The 18294-nt window shown below is 41.5% G+C and overlaps 1 protein-coding gene across 1 annotated transcript in view; it reads left to right on the forward strand.

Moving 5' to 3' along the window:
• The window catches only part of E2F3 (E2F transcription factor 3), a 147325-nt gene that overhangs the window by 81646 nt on the left and 47385 nt on the right, over positions 1-18294 (forward strand). The window contains exons 3-4 of the mRNA XM_069218766.1: positions 8414-8642; positions 10871-11029. Coding sequence (XP_069074867.1) covers positions 8414-8642; positions 10871-11029 — 388 coding nt within the window. The remainder of the gene's footprint in view (positions 1-8413; positions 8643-10870; positions 11030-18294) is intronic.

Consider the following 18294-nt stretch of genomic DNA (forward strand, 5'->3'; position numbering starts at 1 on the left):
ACCTTATTCCCCTCAATCTTCAAATCCTGTCAGAACATTTTCACATGGTAACTTTACAGGATGTCATCTCACTACTACAAAAACAAGATTTAATGACAACCTTAGACCTCAAGGATGCGTATTTTCACATACCCATCCATCCTTCCCACAGAAAATATCTCAGGTTTGTCATTCAGTGAAAACACTACCAATTCAAAGTGTTACCCTTTGGAATAACAGCAGCGCCAAGGGTATTCACAAAGTGCTTGGCAGTAGTGGCAGCCTACCTAAGAAGACAACATATACATGTCTTTCTATATCTAGGCGATTGGCTAATAAAATCAAGCATTCATTCACAATGCCAAAATCATACATGTTATGTGATACAAACCTTACACATACTAGGTTTCTCAATAAACTACCAAAAATCACACCTTAAACCAGCACAAATACAACCGTACTTAGGTGCAATACTAAATACCCAACAAGCTCTAGCACATCCAAACACACAAAGGATACAAGCTTTCCAAAATCTAATTCCACAAATACAACCAAATCAACAATACACTGTAAGATTTGTCATGAAGATTCTAGGAATTATGGCATCCTATATTGCAATTGTTCCACACGCAAGACTAAACATGCGGCCCTTACAACAGTTCCTTGCACAACAATGGTCAAAGACACACAGTCAACTCCAAGATCTAGTGTTGATAGTCCGCCAAACATATATGTCCCTTCAGTGGTGGAATTCTACCAATCTAATCAAGGGGCGGACATTTCAAGACCCAGTGCCTCAGACCATAATTACAACAGATGTATCGATGATTGTTTAGGTGAGCTCCCCAACCAATCACAACATTCAAGGACAATGGGATGTCAAACAGAAACAGCTGCACAACAACCACTTGGCGTTATTAGCTGTCTTTCTAGCACTCCAAGCTTTTCAACGTCTTCTCCCACAGAAGATTGTTCTTATCGAAACACAACATGACAACCATGTATTGTCTTAACAAACAAGGAGGGACGCATTCATCCCAACTGTCCCTTCTAGCCCAAAAATTTTTGGAAATGGGCAATCCACAACCGAATTCATCTATTAGCACAGTACATCCCAGGGATAGACAATCAGTTGGCAGATATCCTCATTAGAAATCACCAACAAACTTACGAATGGGAGATTCATCCTCAACTACTTTCAAAAGTGGGGAACACCAAACATAGACCTGTTCGCAACAAGCAAACACAAAATGCCAAAACTTTGCATCCAGACACCCACATCCCCTATCCAAGGGCAATGCGCTATGGATCAATTGGTCAGGGATATCAGCGTACGCTTTTCCCCCTCTCCCACTCCTTCCATTTCTAGTCAACATGATACTCATAACACCAACATGGGCACGTCAACCGTGGTACACAACATTACTAGATCTATCGGTAGTACCACACTCCAAACTCCCATGCAGACCAGATCTATTGACACAAAACAGAGGTCAAATCAGACATCCAAATCCCAAAGCACTCAATCTACCAATTTGGCTCCTGAGGTCATATAGTTTGGATATTTACAACTCCCTTCAGAATGTATGGAAGTTATTAAACAAGCAAGAAAACCCACTACTAAACAGTGCTATGCAAACAAATGGAAAGGATTTGTATATTACTGTCAGTCTAAAAATATAGACCCTCTTACAGCATCAATACAAGATATTGTATGTTATTTACTTCATTTACAAAAATCAAACTTAGCATTTTCTTAGCATTAAAAATACATCTTACTGCAATTTCTTCATATTTACCAAAGATACAACATAGCTCTTTATCATTCCACCCAAAACACCACCAATTCCATCTTTGAATCTAAATATAGTGCTTACAAGGCTTCTGGGACCTCCATTTGAGCCAATGCACTCGTGTCAAATTCAGTTTCTAACATGGAAAGTTGCCTTCCTTGTATCAATTATTTCTCTAAGAAGAGTAAGTGAAATCCAAGCCTTTACTCTTGAGGAACCTTTCTTCCAAGTACACAAACAAAGTTGTACTAAGAACAAATCCAAAATTTCTACCAAACGTTTTATCACCTTTTCATTTTAATCAAACAGAGGAACAGCCAGAATCCGTGGCAGAAAGTGCTCTACATACATTAGACATCCAAAGAGCTTTAATGTACTATATAGACAGAACTAAACCATTTAGAAAGACTAAACAACAATTTGTAGCTTTCCAAAAACCGCATACAGGCAATCCTATATCAAAACAAGGTTTAGCACGATGGATTGTAAGGTGCATACAAACATGCTATATCAAAGCAAAAAGACAGCTTTTAGTTACTCCCAAAGCACATTCTACATGAAAAAAAGGTGCAACAATGGCATAGTTAGGGAATATACCAATGGCTAAAATATGTAAAGCAGCTACATGGTCAACACTGCATACATTCACTAAACACTACTGTGTAGACATTATCACAACAACAAGCCACAGTAGGTCAAGCTGTTTTAAGAACATTATTTCAAACAACTTCAACTCCTACAGGCTAGCCACCGCTATTTTTTGGAGGACAAACTGCTTTGTAGTCTATGCACAGCATGTGTATCTGCAGCTACACATGCCATTGAAAGGAAAATGTCACTTAACCAGTGTAGGGCTGTTCGTGTCTTGTTCTGCTGCAGATTCACATGCACCCTCCCTCCTCCCCGGAAGCCTGTAGTTTAAGGTAACACATTTGTATATACATTTACATTTGCATGGACATCTTACTTTATACCTATATACTCTATCACTCCATCCTTTACCCTCTGCGGGAAAACAATCTAGCAATGGATTCGATGCCCATTCTCAATGGAACCGAAGAGGAGGAGTCACTTGATCCCGTGACTCGAAAAAGACATCTTCGAAGAAAAACAACTTGTAACAATCTGAGCCCAACACTAGATGGCAGACTAGTGCACAGCATGTGAATCCGCAGCATGACATGGCATGTGTAGCTGCAGATACACATGCTGATAGAGATATATATATATATATATATATATATATATATATATATATATATATATATACATACACATACATATATATATATATATACACATACATATCCAACACAATGCGGTCAAGAAAATGACGCACTCACCACCTGGTGCGAAGCACAAGGGTAGACCGATCCCTCTGTTTAATGTCCAACAAAAGTAAGCTGCAACGCCCTTCGTGAAAGCTTGTTCCTTCAAGTAATTTTATTCAGTGCAATAAAACGATGCGTTTCGATCAAACTGTCTTCCTCAAAGTGGCGTTGCAGCTTTCTTTTGTTGGACATATATATATATATATTTGTTTACACTTCTTGAATACGTTTAATTTGCAAAGGCAAAATTATTGTAATACATTTTGTTGTAAAAGCCCTTTGTTCCTTTGTTGTAAAGGCATTTTCGTTATAATGCTGGTTATAAAGCCATTCATTGTAATGGCATTCTGGATTCCTTCATACATCCAATCAAAACATGTACTTCTGGATACATACACATGGGTGGAGCTAAAGCCACTCTACTGGTAGTACTTCTGACAGCCCCCTTTTAAGTTGATCACATAGTGTCTGGCGACACCTGTGGGCAAGTCGGACTTTTAAAAAAAAAAAAAAAGCAACAGCCCTGCATTATTTATGTTTAACTGTTTACGACGAAACGTCTAGTCATTTAAACTTAAACAGTATTTTTCTTGGCAGCAAGTACACCGTTGGATTATGTACGCTTTGGCCAGCTTTTGTGATACAGCCACAACTGTAATGAATAAGCTAGGTTAAACATTATGTAATCCAAGGGCTGGAAGATTTGTAGTTCAGAAGTAAATGGTAGTTTAGCGACTGAATGACCATGCAGTGATATATAAATATTCCAGCAAATCATGGCCCTTGGGCTAGTGCTAGACAAGCAAGCTGAAGATTAGAACAAGCTGCTATGGTTTACTTATGTGTTTTGTAGATCAGAGGTGCGTAGCGTAGATTTCTCAGCAAAGGGTTTGCTATTAGGGTTTTGTTGTCGGAGGAAGGTGTCATCATTGAGGCATTATTTTTCCATTTTGACAATTTCGTAACTCTTTGATCGATTTATTGTTTCTAACTGATTACAAAAGACTGCTGCTTTGGAATGTCTAATGTGCCAATTGTAGGCGCTCAGTCTTTGTCAAAGGAGTTTGAGTTTAATTACAGAGGGGGTAAGTCTCCATGCTCTTTCAGCAAGTCTGATGCATAGGTGTTCCCGATTAAGGTTGCAATTAAACCAAGGTTTTGATTTATTGCCCAGGACTTAATTTGTTTGGGGGCGATAGTATCCATGGTATTTGGCATGGAGTTTATAGAGTGATTAGTGAGGTAATGAACATCAAACATGCTGGGGGAAGAGGGAGGAGGAGGAGGAATGGAGCAAGCTGCAGTTACTAATATCCGAGAGCATGAGTGGGTTGATGTTTTGTGTGTCTGCGACCCAATGTTTAGCGTTCACAGGTTGACCACTGGAAATGATGCCCTTCTCAGGTTTGCAGAAGGTGATGCAATGATGGTCAGTTCAGTCTCAAGGTAGGATAGATTAGATTTGTACGGTCCACTTATTCAATGATTGGATCTTATTTGTGGGGGGTGGGGTGAAGAAGCCTACTCTAGCTTTGCCCGTGCTACAGCTTTGTTACATGGTAGTGAAACTTGAAGGGGTTATGACTACAAGAGCCAAAAACAACTGACGCTTCCAGGGCTCGAGTTCGTTCATGTAGACTGCTGTCGGGGTGTTGCTTCTCTCTCCCGGCCAGGTCTTCGTCACCAAACATTCGATTGCTCCGAAAACACTAGCACCCTAATTTATACGATCTATTTTTGCGATGGGGAAAATGGGTGGATTCTGTTTTACCCAGTGCTTAATTTGTGCTTGTTGTTTCCGGTGCTGAGCACCGGCATTTATTTATGAGGGTCGCAGCTTAATCTTCTGCCTCAAGCATTTACTGGAGGCAAAAGGCACATATGGGAAAGACGGAGATAGAGAAAATCGAAAAAGCGTCACAGAGGGATAAAACAGAAAGCTGAGGGAGTGAACTGAAGGGGCAGAGCGTGGCTGTAAATAGATTAGAGGCCCGAGATGGCTTCAGGGTTACTGCCTCAGTATTCCGTGTTCGCACATTTAATTGCAGCAGCCGCGTGTTTCAGAGGCGATCTGTGCGCACCGGCACCTTTTTATTTACAAATTAAGCACTGGTTTTACCTCTTATTCTTAGTGACTCCGAAGCTGCGCTAGTTGCATTTTTTTTTTTTTACTCCAGTAGTTGAAGTATTTCGGAGTAATAAATGGGGGAGAAACGGGGGATACTGGCTCCGCCGTTTTTCCTTGCATTAACTTCACCCACCCTTTTTATGGACGAAGCAAAGACTTCCATGAAGCTCTGATAGCGCATTTTTTAATATTGTAAATGTCAAAGGAGGCGAGCTCCGAGGGCTCTGGGGCCTGTTTGTCAAGCACACGAACATTTACAGCCCTTCTTGTGTTAGATGTTTTACAGGGTGAACAGAAGATGAAGGGCCAATTGAGGGGGTGGTTGTTCAGATGCAGAGGATATAACTATGCTGAGGGAAAAGCTGTCTTAACGACCAAAAAGCAGGTACTCTCTGATGCCTTCTGTATATATTAAAATGCTTTCAGTCAGAACCAGGTTTTAATCTCCGCCTCAACCGAGATTACAGGGAGATAATGTGAAATATATAAAAATGCTTTACTACATGGCGAATTAATCTAACAATGAGCTTCACACCCTTTATCTTTCCGTGCACATTTTTAAATCCACCCCGAAAGTCAACTTTTCTTACCCAAGGAAAAGTGCTGCGAGGATGCAGCGGACAGTACAACTAATCAGACGTGAGTATGGTCCGCAGGAGAGGCCTAGATCAGTCCAGGGGCTTGCAGGGAGCTGGGAATACCATGGCGTCCTAAACTCACGCAAACCTCAAACTGCATGCTTTCATCAGACGCTCATGCTAACTTCTCACCGCTCGGGTTACGGTGATTATCCGCCCACTCAGTGAGCCAGTCCGCGGAGCAGAAAACGGAAAAACGGAATGAAAACCAAAACTCAAAGTTTAGATGCGGTTTTCTTCAAATACGATGGAAACCCCTTGTGCGCTCATGCAGAATCGTTAGTTTCGCATGAGCGCAGAATGGTTAAAAAAAAAAAAAAAAAGACAGCATGTGCGGTCCAAGTATACATGGAGGTGCAAATGTATCCCACGGCAGAGCCATGTCGGGAAGGACACGCTTCACTCCAATGACACTGCGTTAGTCCTTCAAGAGTGATGGTGTTCATGCCTATCACTACTTTCCAAACAATACACAATACATTTTTATTCGACTAGACCTAAAAAGGGTGCTTTATCAAAAAATATTAATCATCTCATCCGTGTCGGTTCTTGATATGGTTAAAAATACAAATGCCAACACGTGTCCTGTTCGTTATGTGGGAGCTGATGGATTTAGGAAGCAACGTTTTTATTTTTATTTTTTAATGGCATATGCTTGCATTAAAAAAAAAAAAAAAAAAAAAAGAAGTTATGCCTTACTGGCTTCACCAATGCTCGCCCATTTTTGTTGTATTTAAGGCAAGGTACAAATGGCTCTATTTAATCTTTGCCCCCAAGGTGACTTGGCGAGTTAACACTAATCTTTGACATGTGGAATGATTTGAAGGTCACAAGTTTGAATCCCAGCAAGCTGTCTGTTATCCACCCTTCTAAAGTCGAAAATTTAAATCGCGTTCAATTGGGTGATAGGATGACCTGTTATTTACAACAATTAAAAACTGGGGGCTATATCATTTGGCACTAGGACCAATTTTGTGGAACCTGGCTTCACACTGTCCCTCACTTCAAGAACTATCTTAATCTTTTATAGCACCATGAAGATATGGGTTATGTATGCAGCTCTTGGATTAGCTAATAAAAAACATTATAACACTCCTAATCAGCTGCCCACCGCAGAGAATCATGAGGATCTCATTCAGGCAACGTTGGGGTTTAAGCTAATGTTCCTTTCTGTGCTGTGGTAGCGGATACTTCTAATGTGAAAGGAGGAAACTGAAACTCCCAGCATGTATGGCCTCTTGGCTAAAATACACACCCGGAGACACACAACATGGAGACAGCTGGTAGTAATCCCTGCAAGACCATACATAACTGACCACACCACCATTAGGCAGCAGGGGCGCTCACTGGTGCAGTTCGGTGTCTCAGTGGGCAGATTGGGGCTATACTTGTCCACTAGTATGCTATTAATATTCATGTACATGTTTAGTATTCAAAGCATAGTATTACCCCACTCATTAATCTGGCATTAAAAAGTTAATTTGTAGTGCCCTTTTAACCTTTGTCCCATCCCTCTTCAGAGTCCCCACAAACCTTTCTCACTACTTCGAACTCCCAAATATCCTTCCCGGACCTCACCCTTTTTTTTTTTTTAAAGCCACCCAACCAACACACACTACCACTGCTTACACAACCAATTAACTACTTCCTAATCCATTCTCATCATTCCATCCTTACTGTAAACTCTACTAAATACACCTCACAAGCACAAACCCAACACAACTAATTCACAGGGGTGGGAAAGGGAGGGGGAACACTAACAATGAAGTCTAATCTTGGGCTCTGAAGTAGTGCGCTGCTCTCTGCAAAGCGCTCCAACGCATCATCGGGAGTAGTAGGCGCTTCATAAATACAATTTACAATTATTTTGGAATGTTAAATAGTCATTTGGGGTGGGGGAGGGGAAGGTGTGCTTTGAACCATGCATAGTGCTCCGGTTTGCGGTTTTCTATTCTAGAAGTGGAGACATGTAGAACCCTCATACTACTGTCCTAGCATGTAGTACTACACAGGTATGTATAGCTTACACTTTCAGGTGAGAGGCCTCTTGACACTTGTGTAGTGTTGTCTTTGTGGTTGGGGCACTAATCTGTTGACATACTGTTTTGCTGACAGCTGGTTAGCACCTGTGTAGAGCAGCATGCAGGTGTATGAAATTTGCATCTGACATTTGGCTCTTGATATGGCAGCCAGGTGTATGTAATCCTGTAAGGGATATGCCTTGATATGTAAACAGTGAGGGGCCTGTACAGCTCCATTAACTTGCGTTTTTTACCACGTAAACCTCAGATGAGCAGTTGTCTCTACATGTTGACTCAAGTCTGTGGGTCATGCAGTAATGCCCTAGTGTAGACAGACAGCAAAACAGGATCTGGAAAAAATGGAGACTGGTTGCCGAAAGAGCAGATGCTTCTCTAATAAATTGCTGTGAAACCTTGAGTGCAGATATCTTCTCTCAGCCCTACAAATGTAATGTTAATCTTACAAGTGGCGTTGTGGCCTAACTTTTCTTTGTATAACTATTTCCATCCTTATGTTTTTCAGCATGTTCATCCCGAAAGGCATACTTGGAAAAGAATCGCTATGACACTTCTCTTGGCCTGCTCACGAAGAAGTTCATTGAGCTGCTGAGCCAATCGGCGGATGGTGTTGTAGACTTAAACAAAGCCGCAGAGATCCTGAAAGTGCAAAAGAGAAGAATCTATGACATCACTAATGTTTTGGAAGGCATTGATCTTCTCGAGAAGAAGTCCAAAAATAATATTCAGTGGTTGTGAGTATGTGCCATCATTCAAGGTAGATTGCATGCGTGTGAAGAATTGGGAGTTGGCCTTTCCAGACTGGGCTCAGAATTGGTAAAAAAAAAAAAAAAAAAAAACTGCAAAATATATAGGTTATGTTTCTTCTTGTGCCCAATCAATAAAATCCTTTTGTGACTTAAACAGGTAGACTAAATATTAGCGTAGTACAGGTATTCTGAAACTTGCAAAACTTTCTTTCCATTGGTCACAATTACTCTTATTGCAAAAAGTTATGTATTTCTGTGTGTGGGCATTTGATACTCTTTAGTTTCAAGCCCCCACCCTAGTGATGTCAGAAACACGCCCAAAATGCCGCCTCTGTGCGTGGTCGCATCTTCAGATTTTTTTTTCTGCCTTTGGGTCTGAAAGCAACAGCTGAAGCTCTGCGGATGCAGAGAGAGGTTTCCAAGAAAAATCGACAGGAAAACAGATGTAAGGATAGCAAAACGGACAAGGTAGAAACCAAAATAAACCTAAGATGTAGCTAAAGATCACCAGATAAGTGAGTGGACTGTGAAGTAATTCTGTTGGAAAATGCACAGAAGGGGAGACAACCAACAGGTGAAATGGAAAATTCACCTTTTTCTTCATTCTCACATATGATTGCACCTTCAAATACGTGAGCTCCGCATTTCTGAAGTACAAAAAAAAACTTTTTTGTTTGATTAAGTAGACTAAAATTTGCTGCATTCATAAGAATCGAGCCCACATATATGGGACACATGACCCTTGACTTGCTTTTAGTTTAATAACAGCATTGCATCAGGGCAGGAGTGTTTCTCAGTTTGTTTAAACACTCACTTTTAATAAATATATTACTAAATCATGATGTGGTAGCATATTGTCATCTACACACAGTAAATTTCCAAGAAATGTCCAAAAACCTTTCCACTAACTTGCAGCTTTACTGATAAAACTATATAGTGTATTAACAAATCTGTGAAAATTGGGTTTCAGAAAACAGATCCTTTGCATATCAACACTAAGTATTCTGATTTGTTTTCATCCAATTAAAATATTTTTTTCATCAGAGTACAAAAAAATGGGCTTTCACAACCACTGAAATATATTTTAAAATGTTTGTGCAGTTGACCTAGTCATTCAAATGTGGTGTGTTAGGAAAAACCTGACACACTGTTTCCTTCTATTTTACACTATAAACATCAGGTGTCACAGTTCACCTTACAAAGTCCTGGAACTCTGCAGTCAGAATTAAAAATAATTGTAAGACAAACTGACTTTTGCTCCTCCACTTTCTGACTGAACAGAACACTTGTTCTTAGTCAACTCGCCAGAAGTTTTGTGAGCATCTGGTGAGATTGATAGTAATTCAGGTGTGGGTCAGGGTAGGCTTTGTAAATCCCTGCTATGCACAATAGTGGAGCTTCTTTCCCTTCTAACTCTCCATCCTATGCACCCCATCTCCTAACATCACCCATGTGCAGAGATGTTGTCTCATCTGTGTGCAAGGGTGTGTTGTACTTTGTAGGTTGTTTGTGTGTGAGGTTTTATTTTCCTTCTTTGCACATGGATGTATTTGTAATCCTCTCACTGCCATCATCCAGAATAGTTGATAGTTACTAATATGTAATTGTAGCATACTGGGCACTCGCATTTTTGCTTCAATCTGAAACTGCTGGACAAATTGTCAGAAAACTAAGAAAAGGCACCTAGTGGCAAAGGCTGCTGTACCATTTTTTTTTTTGTTTTTTTTTTTTTTTTTGGAGCTACAAACTACACTGTTAAATTCATTCTGTGGTCCCATTGTCAGACATCTAGGTAAGATATCTCACGCTTTTTTACAGGAATTGCACTCCTCTTTGTGGGTACTCATGGTTGAGAACCTATTAAAGACTAGTGTCCTGAATGTCGTTTAACTTTGAAACTATTCTGTATTAGGAAGTTGGTAACAAATTTACAGAGAAATGCTAAGGAAATAGGGTCTTTGGTGTGGGAGGTTACTGTGTGTTTGCAGGAGTGATTCCTTTCGATCTGTCATAATTTAATAGTGTAAATCTCGAACCCCCTGGCCTGTAATTAAGCTCCTGCTCCACATCCCTTCATTTCGCACCCACCACTTTTACTACATGGATATTTGTGCGTAAGTGGCAGCTCAAGTCTTTCTAACCACTGTCATCTTCTTATTAGTTTTGAAATTTGTTGGTTTCTTTTTTAATCTTCCTTCTTTTGTATTGTTTAGGGGCTGCAGCCTAACGGACCCACGTACCAATCTTGCCCACCAAGATGGCTTATCTGATGAAGTGATGGAGCTCAGTCGTCAGGAAAAGCTGCTTGATGACTTAATCCAAAGCTGTACGCTGAACCTTAAGCTATTGACTGAAGATTCTGAGAACCAGAGATATCCTTTCCAGGGACTTTAGTTTTTATTTTTTTTAACCACCTTATAGTAGGATTTTCTTAAATACATGAAACGTGGTGGGGCACATTTCTTAAATTATGATATTTACTGCAGCAAACTGCTACTGTAAGCAGATTATCCAATTTAAATGTTAAAAAGCTCCCCATGAACAGATTAACAGCAGATGGTGTCTTGACAGGTTAGCTGTCTGAATTGGACAAACATGGCAACATTGCTTGTAAAATTAGATAAAGGTGTCCAGATCTTCAAAAGTTCTCATTTTAAACACTGAAAGTACTGTAAAAAATTATAGAAGCTGCGACTTTTACAATGGGCTGGAGTAAGAAAATGTGTTTAAAACTTTCATAGATTCACATGCTTGAATCATTCCCCGTCATTGAGATGGGAGTCTTCGGTACCTTAGAAAAGACAATGTCCCCAAAATCATAACAGCAATAGCTTAGAACTCTACTTTTCAGTAATCTATCCAAGTCCTTATGTAAAAAAGAACCAAGCGGGAGCCTTAACCAATCAGATTACCCCACCCTCCTCAGAGAAGCTCCAATACCTCAGATTTTCTACCACACGTCGTGCTATAGAGTTTCCTCTGAGCTTTCATTCTGCTCCTGTTGGAGAAGATTTTGCCACTACATTTGAATTTCTTCTTTATTTTTTGAGTTTCTTATTTACACTCAGAATTTCTGGATTTTGTCTTTGTCAGCACAATGTCTGACAGAGAGAGGAAAAGTCTCTTCAGAGCCTGCAGTACTTGTGGAAAGAAAAGGCTCATTCTGAGGATCCGCATTGAGACTGTATATATATTTTCTCTATCCTGAGCATTCTCCGGCTGATTGTAAGATATGTCATACCTTTTCCTCAAAAACTTTAAAGGATAGAGAGGGAAGATTGCTTATATGACTCCAAAAGTTTAAAACAAGGAAGAACCCTGTCTCGGACTCTGACAGTGAAGAATCTTCCTGGTCTTCTAAGAAATCCCAACAGAGGCACAAAGATTGCCTCACTCTGAAAAGGGTTCAGGACAACCATCAAAAACTTTAAAAAAAAAAACAACAAAAAAACACCTCACTGGGATCTGGTGAAGGCTGCAGTCTCATCACCTCATGCAAGGAAATCTTCCTCAAAGTCTTAACATCGGCCTTCAACTTCAGAGGAGGTGTCTAAACCTTCTTCAGAGCCTTCTACACCTCCACCCAAGGTTTTCACTACTTATACAAAGCCTTCTTCAGCTCCTGACTACAGACCGACGACAACTCTACCGTCAAAGTCATCGTCGTCTATGAGAACTTGTACGGTGGCTGCATCGACGACAACGTCGACTGTGACCAGCCTCTGGACTGTGGCTTCCTGTTCGTCGACGATGACTACGTCGACAGTAACTAAATCTAGGCCGTTGACGTTAAAGATAAAGATGTAATCGGTGATGATTCCGACGACACCGTAGCTGATACTGTAGACGACAAGGATTCCGATGACAACGCTGTCGGCAGCGGCGCTGTCGAAGGGGACCAGAGGCGGACCTTTGCAGTTGGCGATGACCTCATCGACTGCACCGTTGTCGACGAGGAGAAAAATACAGGCATTGACTGGGAAAGGGGATACAACTGCGAGCCACATCCCCAAGTAAGGTCACACCTTTAATTCTGACTCATTTTTTGGAGGAGGATTCTGATGATGATGGGCCATTTGGGGCCGCCCATAGTCCTTCCCAGTTCCATGTTAAGTGTCAGGAAGATGAAGAGGAATGTTACCAACAGTATTATTCTCCTCAAAGAGACCAACCAGGTGTGCCAGAGGATATGGTCTGTATCCCAAGTTCCCTTATCTCTGATCTGCAGCTTATGTTATCAGACTACAAGAAGAGGTTTCCGTCGGCACCACAGTTGGAGAACACAAAAACGGAACTTCCAACCTCTGTACCTGCCACTCCAGTACCAAAGCCTATGTTGTCACCTAGACAGCGAGGAGTACCCCGCAGAGGACCTTCATGCAGGTTACTGACTCCTCGGATGAGGAGAGGAAAGGAGAGCTCCAGGATGCGCATTTGGATTGGGCCAACTATATATTGCCTACCCCTTCATCTCCATCACCTACTCTGGTGGATTCACCCCCAGGAGACATTGGGGGTTTCCATAATCTGCTTGAAAGAGCAGCAAAGATTTGCGCTGCCCATGCCATCTAAGCAGATGGACTGCTTTTTATATGACTTTAAAGATCCTTTTCAAAAGAGTATACGCTCCATACCCATAGTAGGCTACATCTGAAAGTAAGGTCTAAAGGTAATGAAGAATCCAGCTACTGTGACGGCTATCTTACCAAGGTTAGACAAAAAATAGAAGGATCCAGAAGACGCTCCGTCTTGTCTCATTGGTCACCCGAAGCCAGACTCTGTCATAACCCAGGCAGCGCAGAGGCCTTCAAAGAATCCATTGACTCCAATTTCAGTGCCCCCAGACAAGGAAGGTAGAAGGTTGGACAACATTGGGAAGCATTTCTCCTCTGTCGGGGCTTATAGTGGGAGCAGAAAACTCGTTGGCAATTTTGGGCAGATATTGCTTCATATCTGGACCACCTTACGGAAGATTCTAAGGTGGAAGTAAAGAAGATACTTTTGGAGGGGGAGCACACCTCGGCTGAGGTTATAGATTGCGACCACTGCTTTTGGACAGTTAGCTGGTGGGGCGGTGCTGGAACGGCAGGGCTGGCTTAGAGCAAGGATGCGGTTTGACGCCAATGACGGCTTTCAGGCTCCAGCTACACCCCCACCACTAACTCACATGATAGGGGGAAGAATATCACACTTTTTTTTAAAAAGGCAAGAAATAACGTCAGACCCGTGGGTATTAAAGATAGTTCAATTTGACAACACTTTGGAGTTCATCCAAATTCCACCTTCATGCTCTCCACATACCTTCTTTCAAAAGCATCTAAAACAACTCCGGCTGGAGGTCGTGGCCATGCTAAAGAAGGGAGCTATAGAGAGTTCCTTCTTCGGAAAAGGGCAGAGGTTTTTACTCCTGTTTCTTTCTGGTACGCAAAAACTGGGAAACATGGCATCCCATTCTCGATCTCGGGGACTTAAACAAATACCTAAAACCTTTTGCATGGTCACGTTGCAGGACATTCTCCTCCGCGTGAGTCACAGAGACTTTATGGCGACCCTGGATCTACAGGATGCTTACTTACATATCCCGATTTCACCTGCTCACAGAAAACTTCTGCGTTACACAGTATCCTGCAGCCTTTCCCAGTTCAGAGTTCTTCCATTTGGCCTGAAGTCTGCCCCCAGAATCTTTACAAAGTGTCTAGCTCCACTAGCGGCCTGGCTAAGAAAGAAAAAAATTAAAATGTTTCCCTATTTAGACGATTGGCCAATAAGTGCAGCTTATCAAGAGGCTCACGACTCAACGAGGGCTTGCATGGAATTATTCGGCGAACTGGGTCTCACTCTGAATTGGAACAAGTCAAAGATATTGCCAACAAGAGTAACAGCCTTTTTAGGGGCAACAATAGACCCGATCAGGGACAAGGCTTCTCTTTGGTGGAGAGACAAACGAAGCTCGAATCTCTAACAAACAGAGTTCAAAGAAGAAAGTCATTCAGTACGCAACTACAAATTGCTTCTGGGGATGATGTCTTCTTGCATTCAGCTAGTTCCCTTTTGTCGCATGAGAATGCGCCCACTGCAAGAGGAGCTAGATCTTCAATGGATTCAGAAAGAGGGCTCATTCAATGACTCAATCACAGTAACTCCTCATATGATCGAAAGCGCTCCATTGGTTGGCAGATCAGCTAAACATTGCAGTAGGTCTTCCTTTTCTGCCTCCTCGACCTCTGTTGGTCATTACCATGGACGCCTTTCTGGAAGGATGGGGGGTGGGGGGCGTACCTTCAAGATCTACAGGTCAGTGGAAAGTGGAGCAGCTCTTTGCGGAAATATCACATCAATTTCCTGGAGTTGAGAGCAGTTTTTCTGGCCCAGCAGGCTTTCCTTCCCAGGATAAAACACTCTGCGGTTCTCATCAGAACAGACAATATGACAATGATGCATTACTTGAACAAGCAGGGTGGAACAAAATCTCTTCTATTTTGAGAATCTCAAACTATTTGGAATTGGGCTGTTAGAAACGAAAACGGAACACCGGCCTGGAAGGCAGAATGAGACAGCAGACACCCTCAGCAGACTAACATCCTCCTGTTACGAATGGGAGCTGAACCAGAAGGTGCTTGACCAAGTTTTCAGAAGGTGGGGGAAGCCCAACCTAGGTCTCTTTGCAACTCCGCATAACCCCAAATGCTGCTTTTATGCAAGTTGGCTTCACCATCCGGGCTCATGTGGGAATGCCTTTTCGATGACCTGGTACAAAATATTTGCCTACGCTTTCCCACCCATTCCCCGGATTTCAAGAGTGCTCACAAAAATCATGAGAGCACATTGCAGACTAATTCTGATAGCTCCGTATTGGTCTTGCAAACATTTGGTTTTCAGTGCTCCTCCTGCTCTTGGAGACAGACTGCATTCCACTAACGGTCTCGCTGCAGCTCCTGACCAGGAACGAGGGTCAAGTTTTGCATCTGGACCCCAAATCACTAAAGTTATCAGCTTGGCTCCTGAACACAATGAGTTTGCCCATTTAAACATTCAACCTGAATGTCGAAAGATACTTTCAAAGGCCAGAGCGGATAGCACAAACAAATCATACTCTCTGAAGTGGAAAAGGTTTTGTTTGTGGTGTCAGAGCAGATTTATCCACTATTGTTGCCACCAGAGCACATCTCCTCCATCTGGCCTCAACAGGGTTGGCTCATGCATCTATAGAGTGCATTTGGCGGCCATATCTCGTTTCAGACGTTTGCCGACATCGCCATCTCTCTGGTCCTCTAGATTTGTAAAACAGTTTCTAAAAGGGCTCTTTTGAGTTTTTCCACCAGTAAGACCTCCTCCACCCGCCTGGCAGCTCAACACGGTTCAATCTCATCTTATGAGACACCCATTTGAACCCATTCAGAAAGCGGAATTGAAGCACTTATCATGGAAAGTAGCTCTTCTGCTGGCCCTTACTTCTTCTAGACGAAATCCCGGCTTTAACCCTTTTAGAACCTTTCTTTCAATTTAGGCACAATAGAGTGATACCTCGGACAAACCAAAAATTTGTTCCAAAAGTGCCATCAGACTTTCATATTAACGAGCCTTTGATCTTGAATTCTTTCTTTCCAAATCCGTCATCTCCTGTGGAAAGGGCTCTTCATTTGCGGGACATCAAAAGGAATTTTAAATTTTATTTGGAGAGAACCAATCATTTTCGCAGGACTACACAACTATTTGTCACTTATAGCGCCCCGTGGAGAGGCCAGGCCCTTTCCAAGCAGAGTATAGCAAGGTGGATAGTAGCTGCTACAGAGTTTTGTCACCAAGCAGCTGGTAAGCCTTTCCATTCTTTCGTATGGGCACACTCCACGAGATCTGTCTCCGCATCGATGGCACTGTTTGCAGGTGTGCCCCTACAAGACGTTTGCAGAGCGGCCACCTGAAGAAGTACCCACACATTTACAAGGCACTACTGTCTAGATGCCATGCTTCAAGGAGATGTAGCGGTCGGGCAGGCAGTACTGCGACATCTGTTCCAGTAACTGAGCTAATTTTACCTCTCTCCATTCTTTTCTGGTATGCACATTGCGTGGCTTAATGGCTGTGCTTTGTATGTAGATATAGTTATTGTCGGACATAAATATGTATGCTCATAAGTAAAAGCATCTTTACAGGTTAGAATACTATCATGTCTTGACAGTTAAGATATCTATCTGTCACTAATTCAAACTATGTATTGTCCATGCAGTGTTCTGTAAATACTGCTTTATAGTCTGATTCAAGCATGTGAATCTATGAAAGTTTCAATACTGGAGTAAGGAAATAAGTTAATTACCTGTAACTATAGTTCTCCAGTATTGGAATCTTTCATAGATTCACATGCGACCCACCCACCTCCCGGGGGAAGCTTACCTTTGTTAGTTTCTCAATCAACTTTTAGGATACGCACTAGTGCTTAGAAAATCTGATGTATTGGAGCCTCTCTCAGGAGGGTTCTAGAGGTTGGGGTAATCTGATTGGTTAAGCCTCAAGTTTGGTCCTTTTTTACATAAGGACCGTGGATAGATTACTGAAAAGTAGAGTTCTAAGTTATTGCTTTTATTTCTTTGGGGACATTGTCTTTTCTAAGGTACTGGGGACTCCCATCTCGACGACTGGGAATGATTCAAGCTTGTGAATCTATGAAAGATTCCAATATTGAAGAAGTATAGTTACAGGTAAGTAACTTAGAATTTCCTTCTCAGCAGCATTCATTTTAGTTTCCAATTGGGAATTGGATGCAAAAGTGATTAATTTTTAAGTTTCATTGCTTCTAGTTTTTGCCCCAATATAATATACTAAAATAAGTGTTAAGGGTGCTTTTAAATTTAAGCATTTATACAGAACAAAGGAGTGGCCAGATGTATTGCACAGAAATGTACAGCGGAAATGAGGAGCATTTAATGCCACCTGCTAAAGAACCTAATGCTATTTCACCTCACCCACTGCTTCTCTAGTTGGTGAAACCATGAATTAACAAATATTTTGATACCAGGATTAAATTAATAACCACTTATTCAAATATGAATTCATGAGGATAGATTTAGAGCATGCAGCCTCGGGGCATGAAGTTATTTGATATTGAAAATCGTTCGAGTCATTGGTACCTTACAGTACCTTGGGCTTCGATATTAGTGATCAGTACTTTAGTGAAAGTACCTGGGGCTTGTCTTTATTTTGTTTGTATTCCCCCTGTCTCCCAATAGTTGAAGAACTGTTTTTCTACCATCTGCTTTTTTTTTAGTAACACATTTAGTTTTATAACTATGTTTAATATAACATTTGCCTAATTTAAAAGCACCTTAACTTCAGTCATTGAGGTGAGTGCACTTCACACTCATTTCTCCAATTGGCAACTAAAGCTCAGATTTTCAAAGCTGAAGAGTTGGTCTCATGTAAATCTATGAAAGATAAAACTGGAGAACTGAGGCTACAGTTACATAACTTGTTTCTTCTTCAGGTTTAAAATGAAATGGCTGGCAGTCCATAGTACATTAAGAAGCAGACTTACCTCACCAAAAGAGGTTGCACAGAACTGCTTGTCCCACCAAAGAATCTGCTGTTGAATCCTTATCCAAGCTGTATTTAGTAAACGTATGCCTACTTCTCCATTTTGCAG

The sequence above is a fragment of the Pleurodeles waltl genome, chromosome 2_1 (assembly GCF_031143425.1).
Source record: "Pleurodeles waltl isolate 20211129_DDA chromosome 2_1, aPleWal1.hap1.20221129, whole genome shotgun sequence".
NCBI classification, from domain to species: Eukaryota; Metazoa; Chordata; class Amphibia; order Caudata; family Salamandridae; genus Pleurodeles; species Pleurodeles waltl.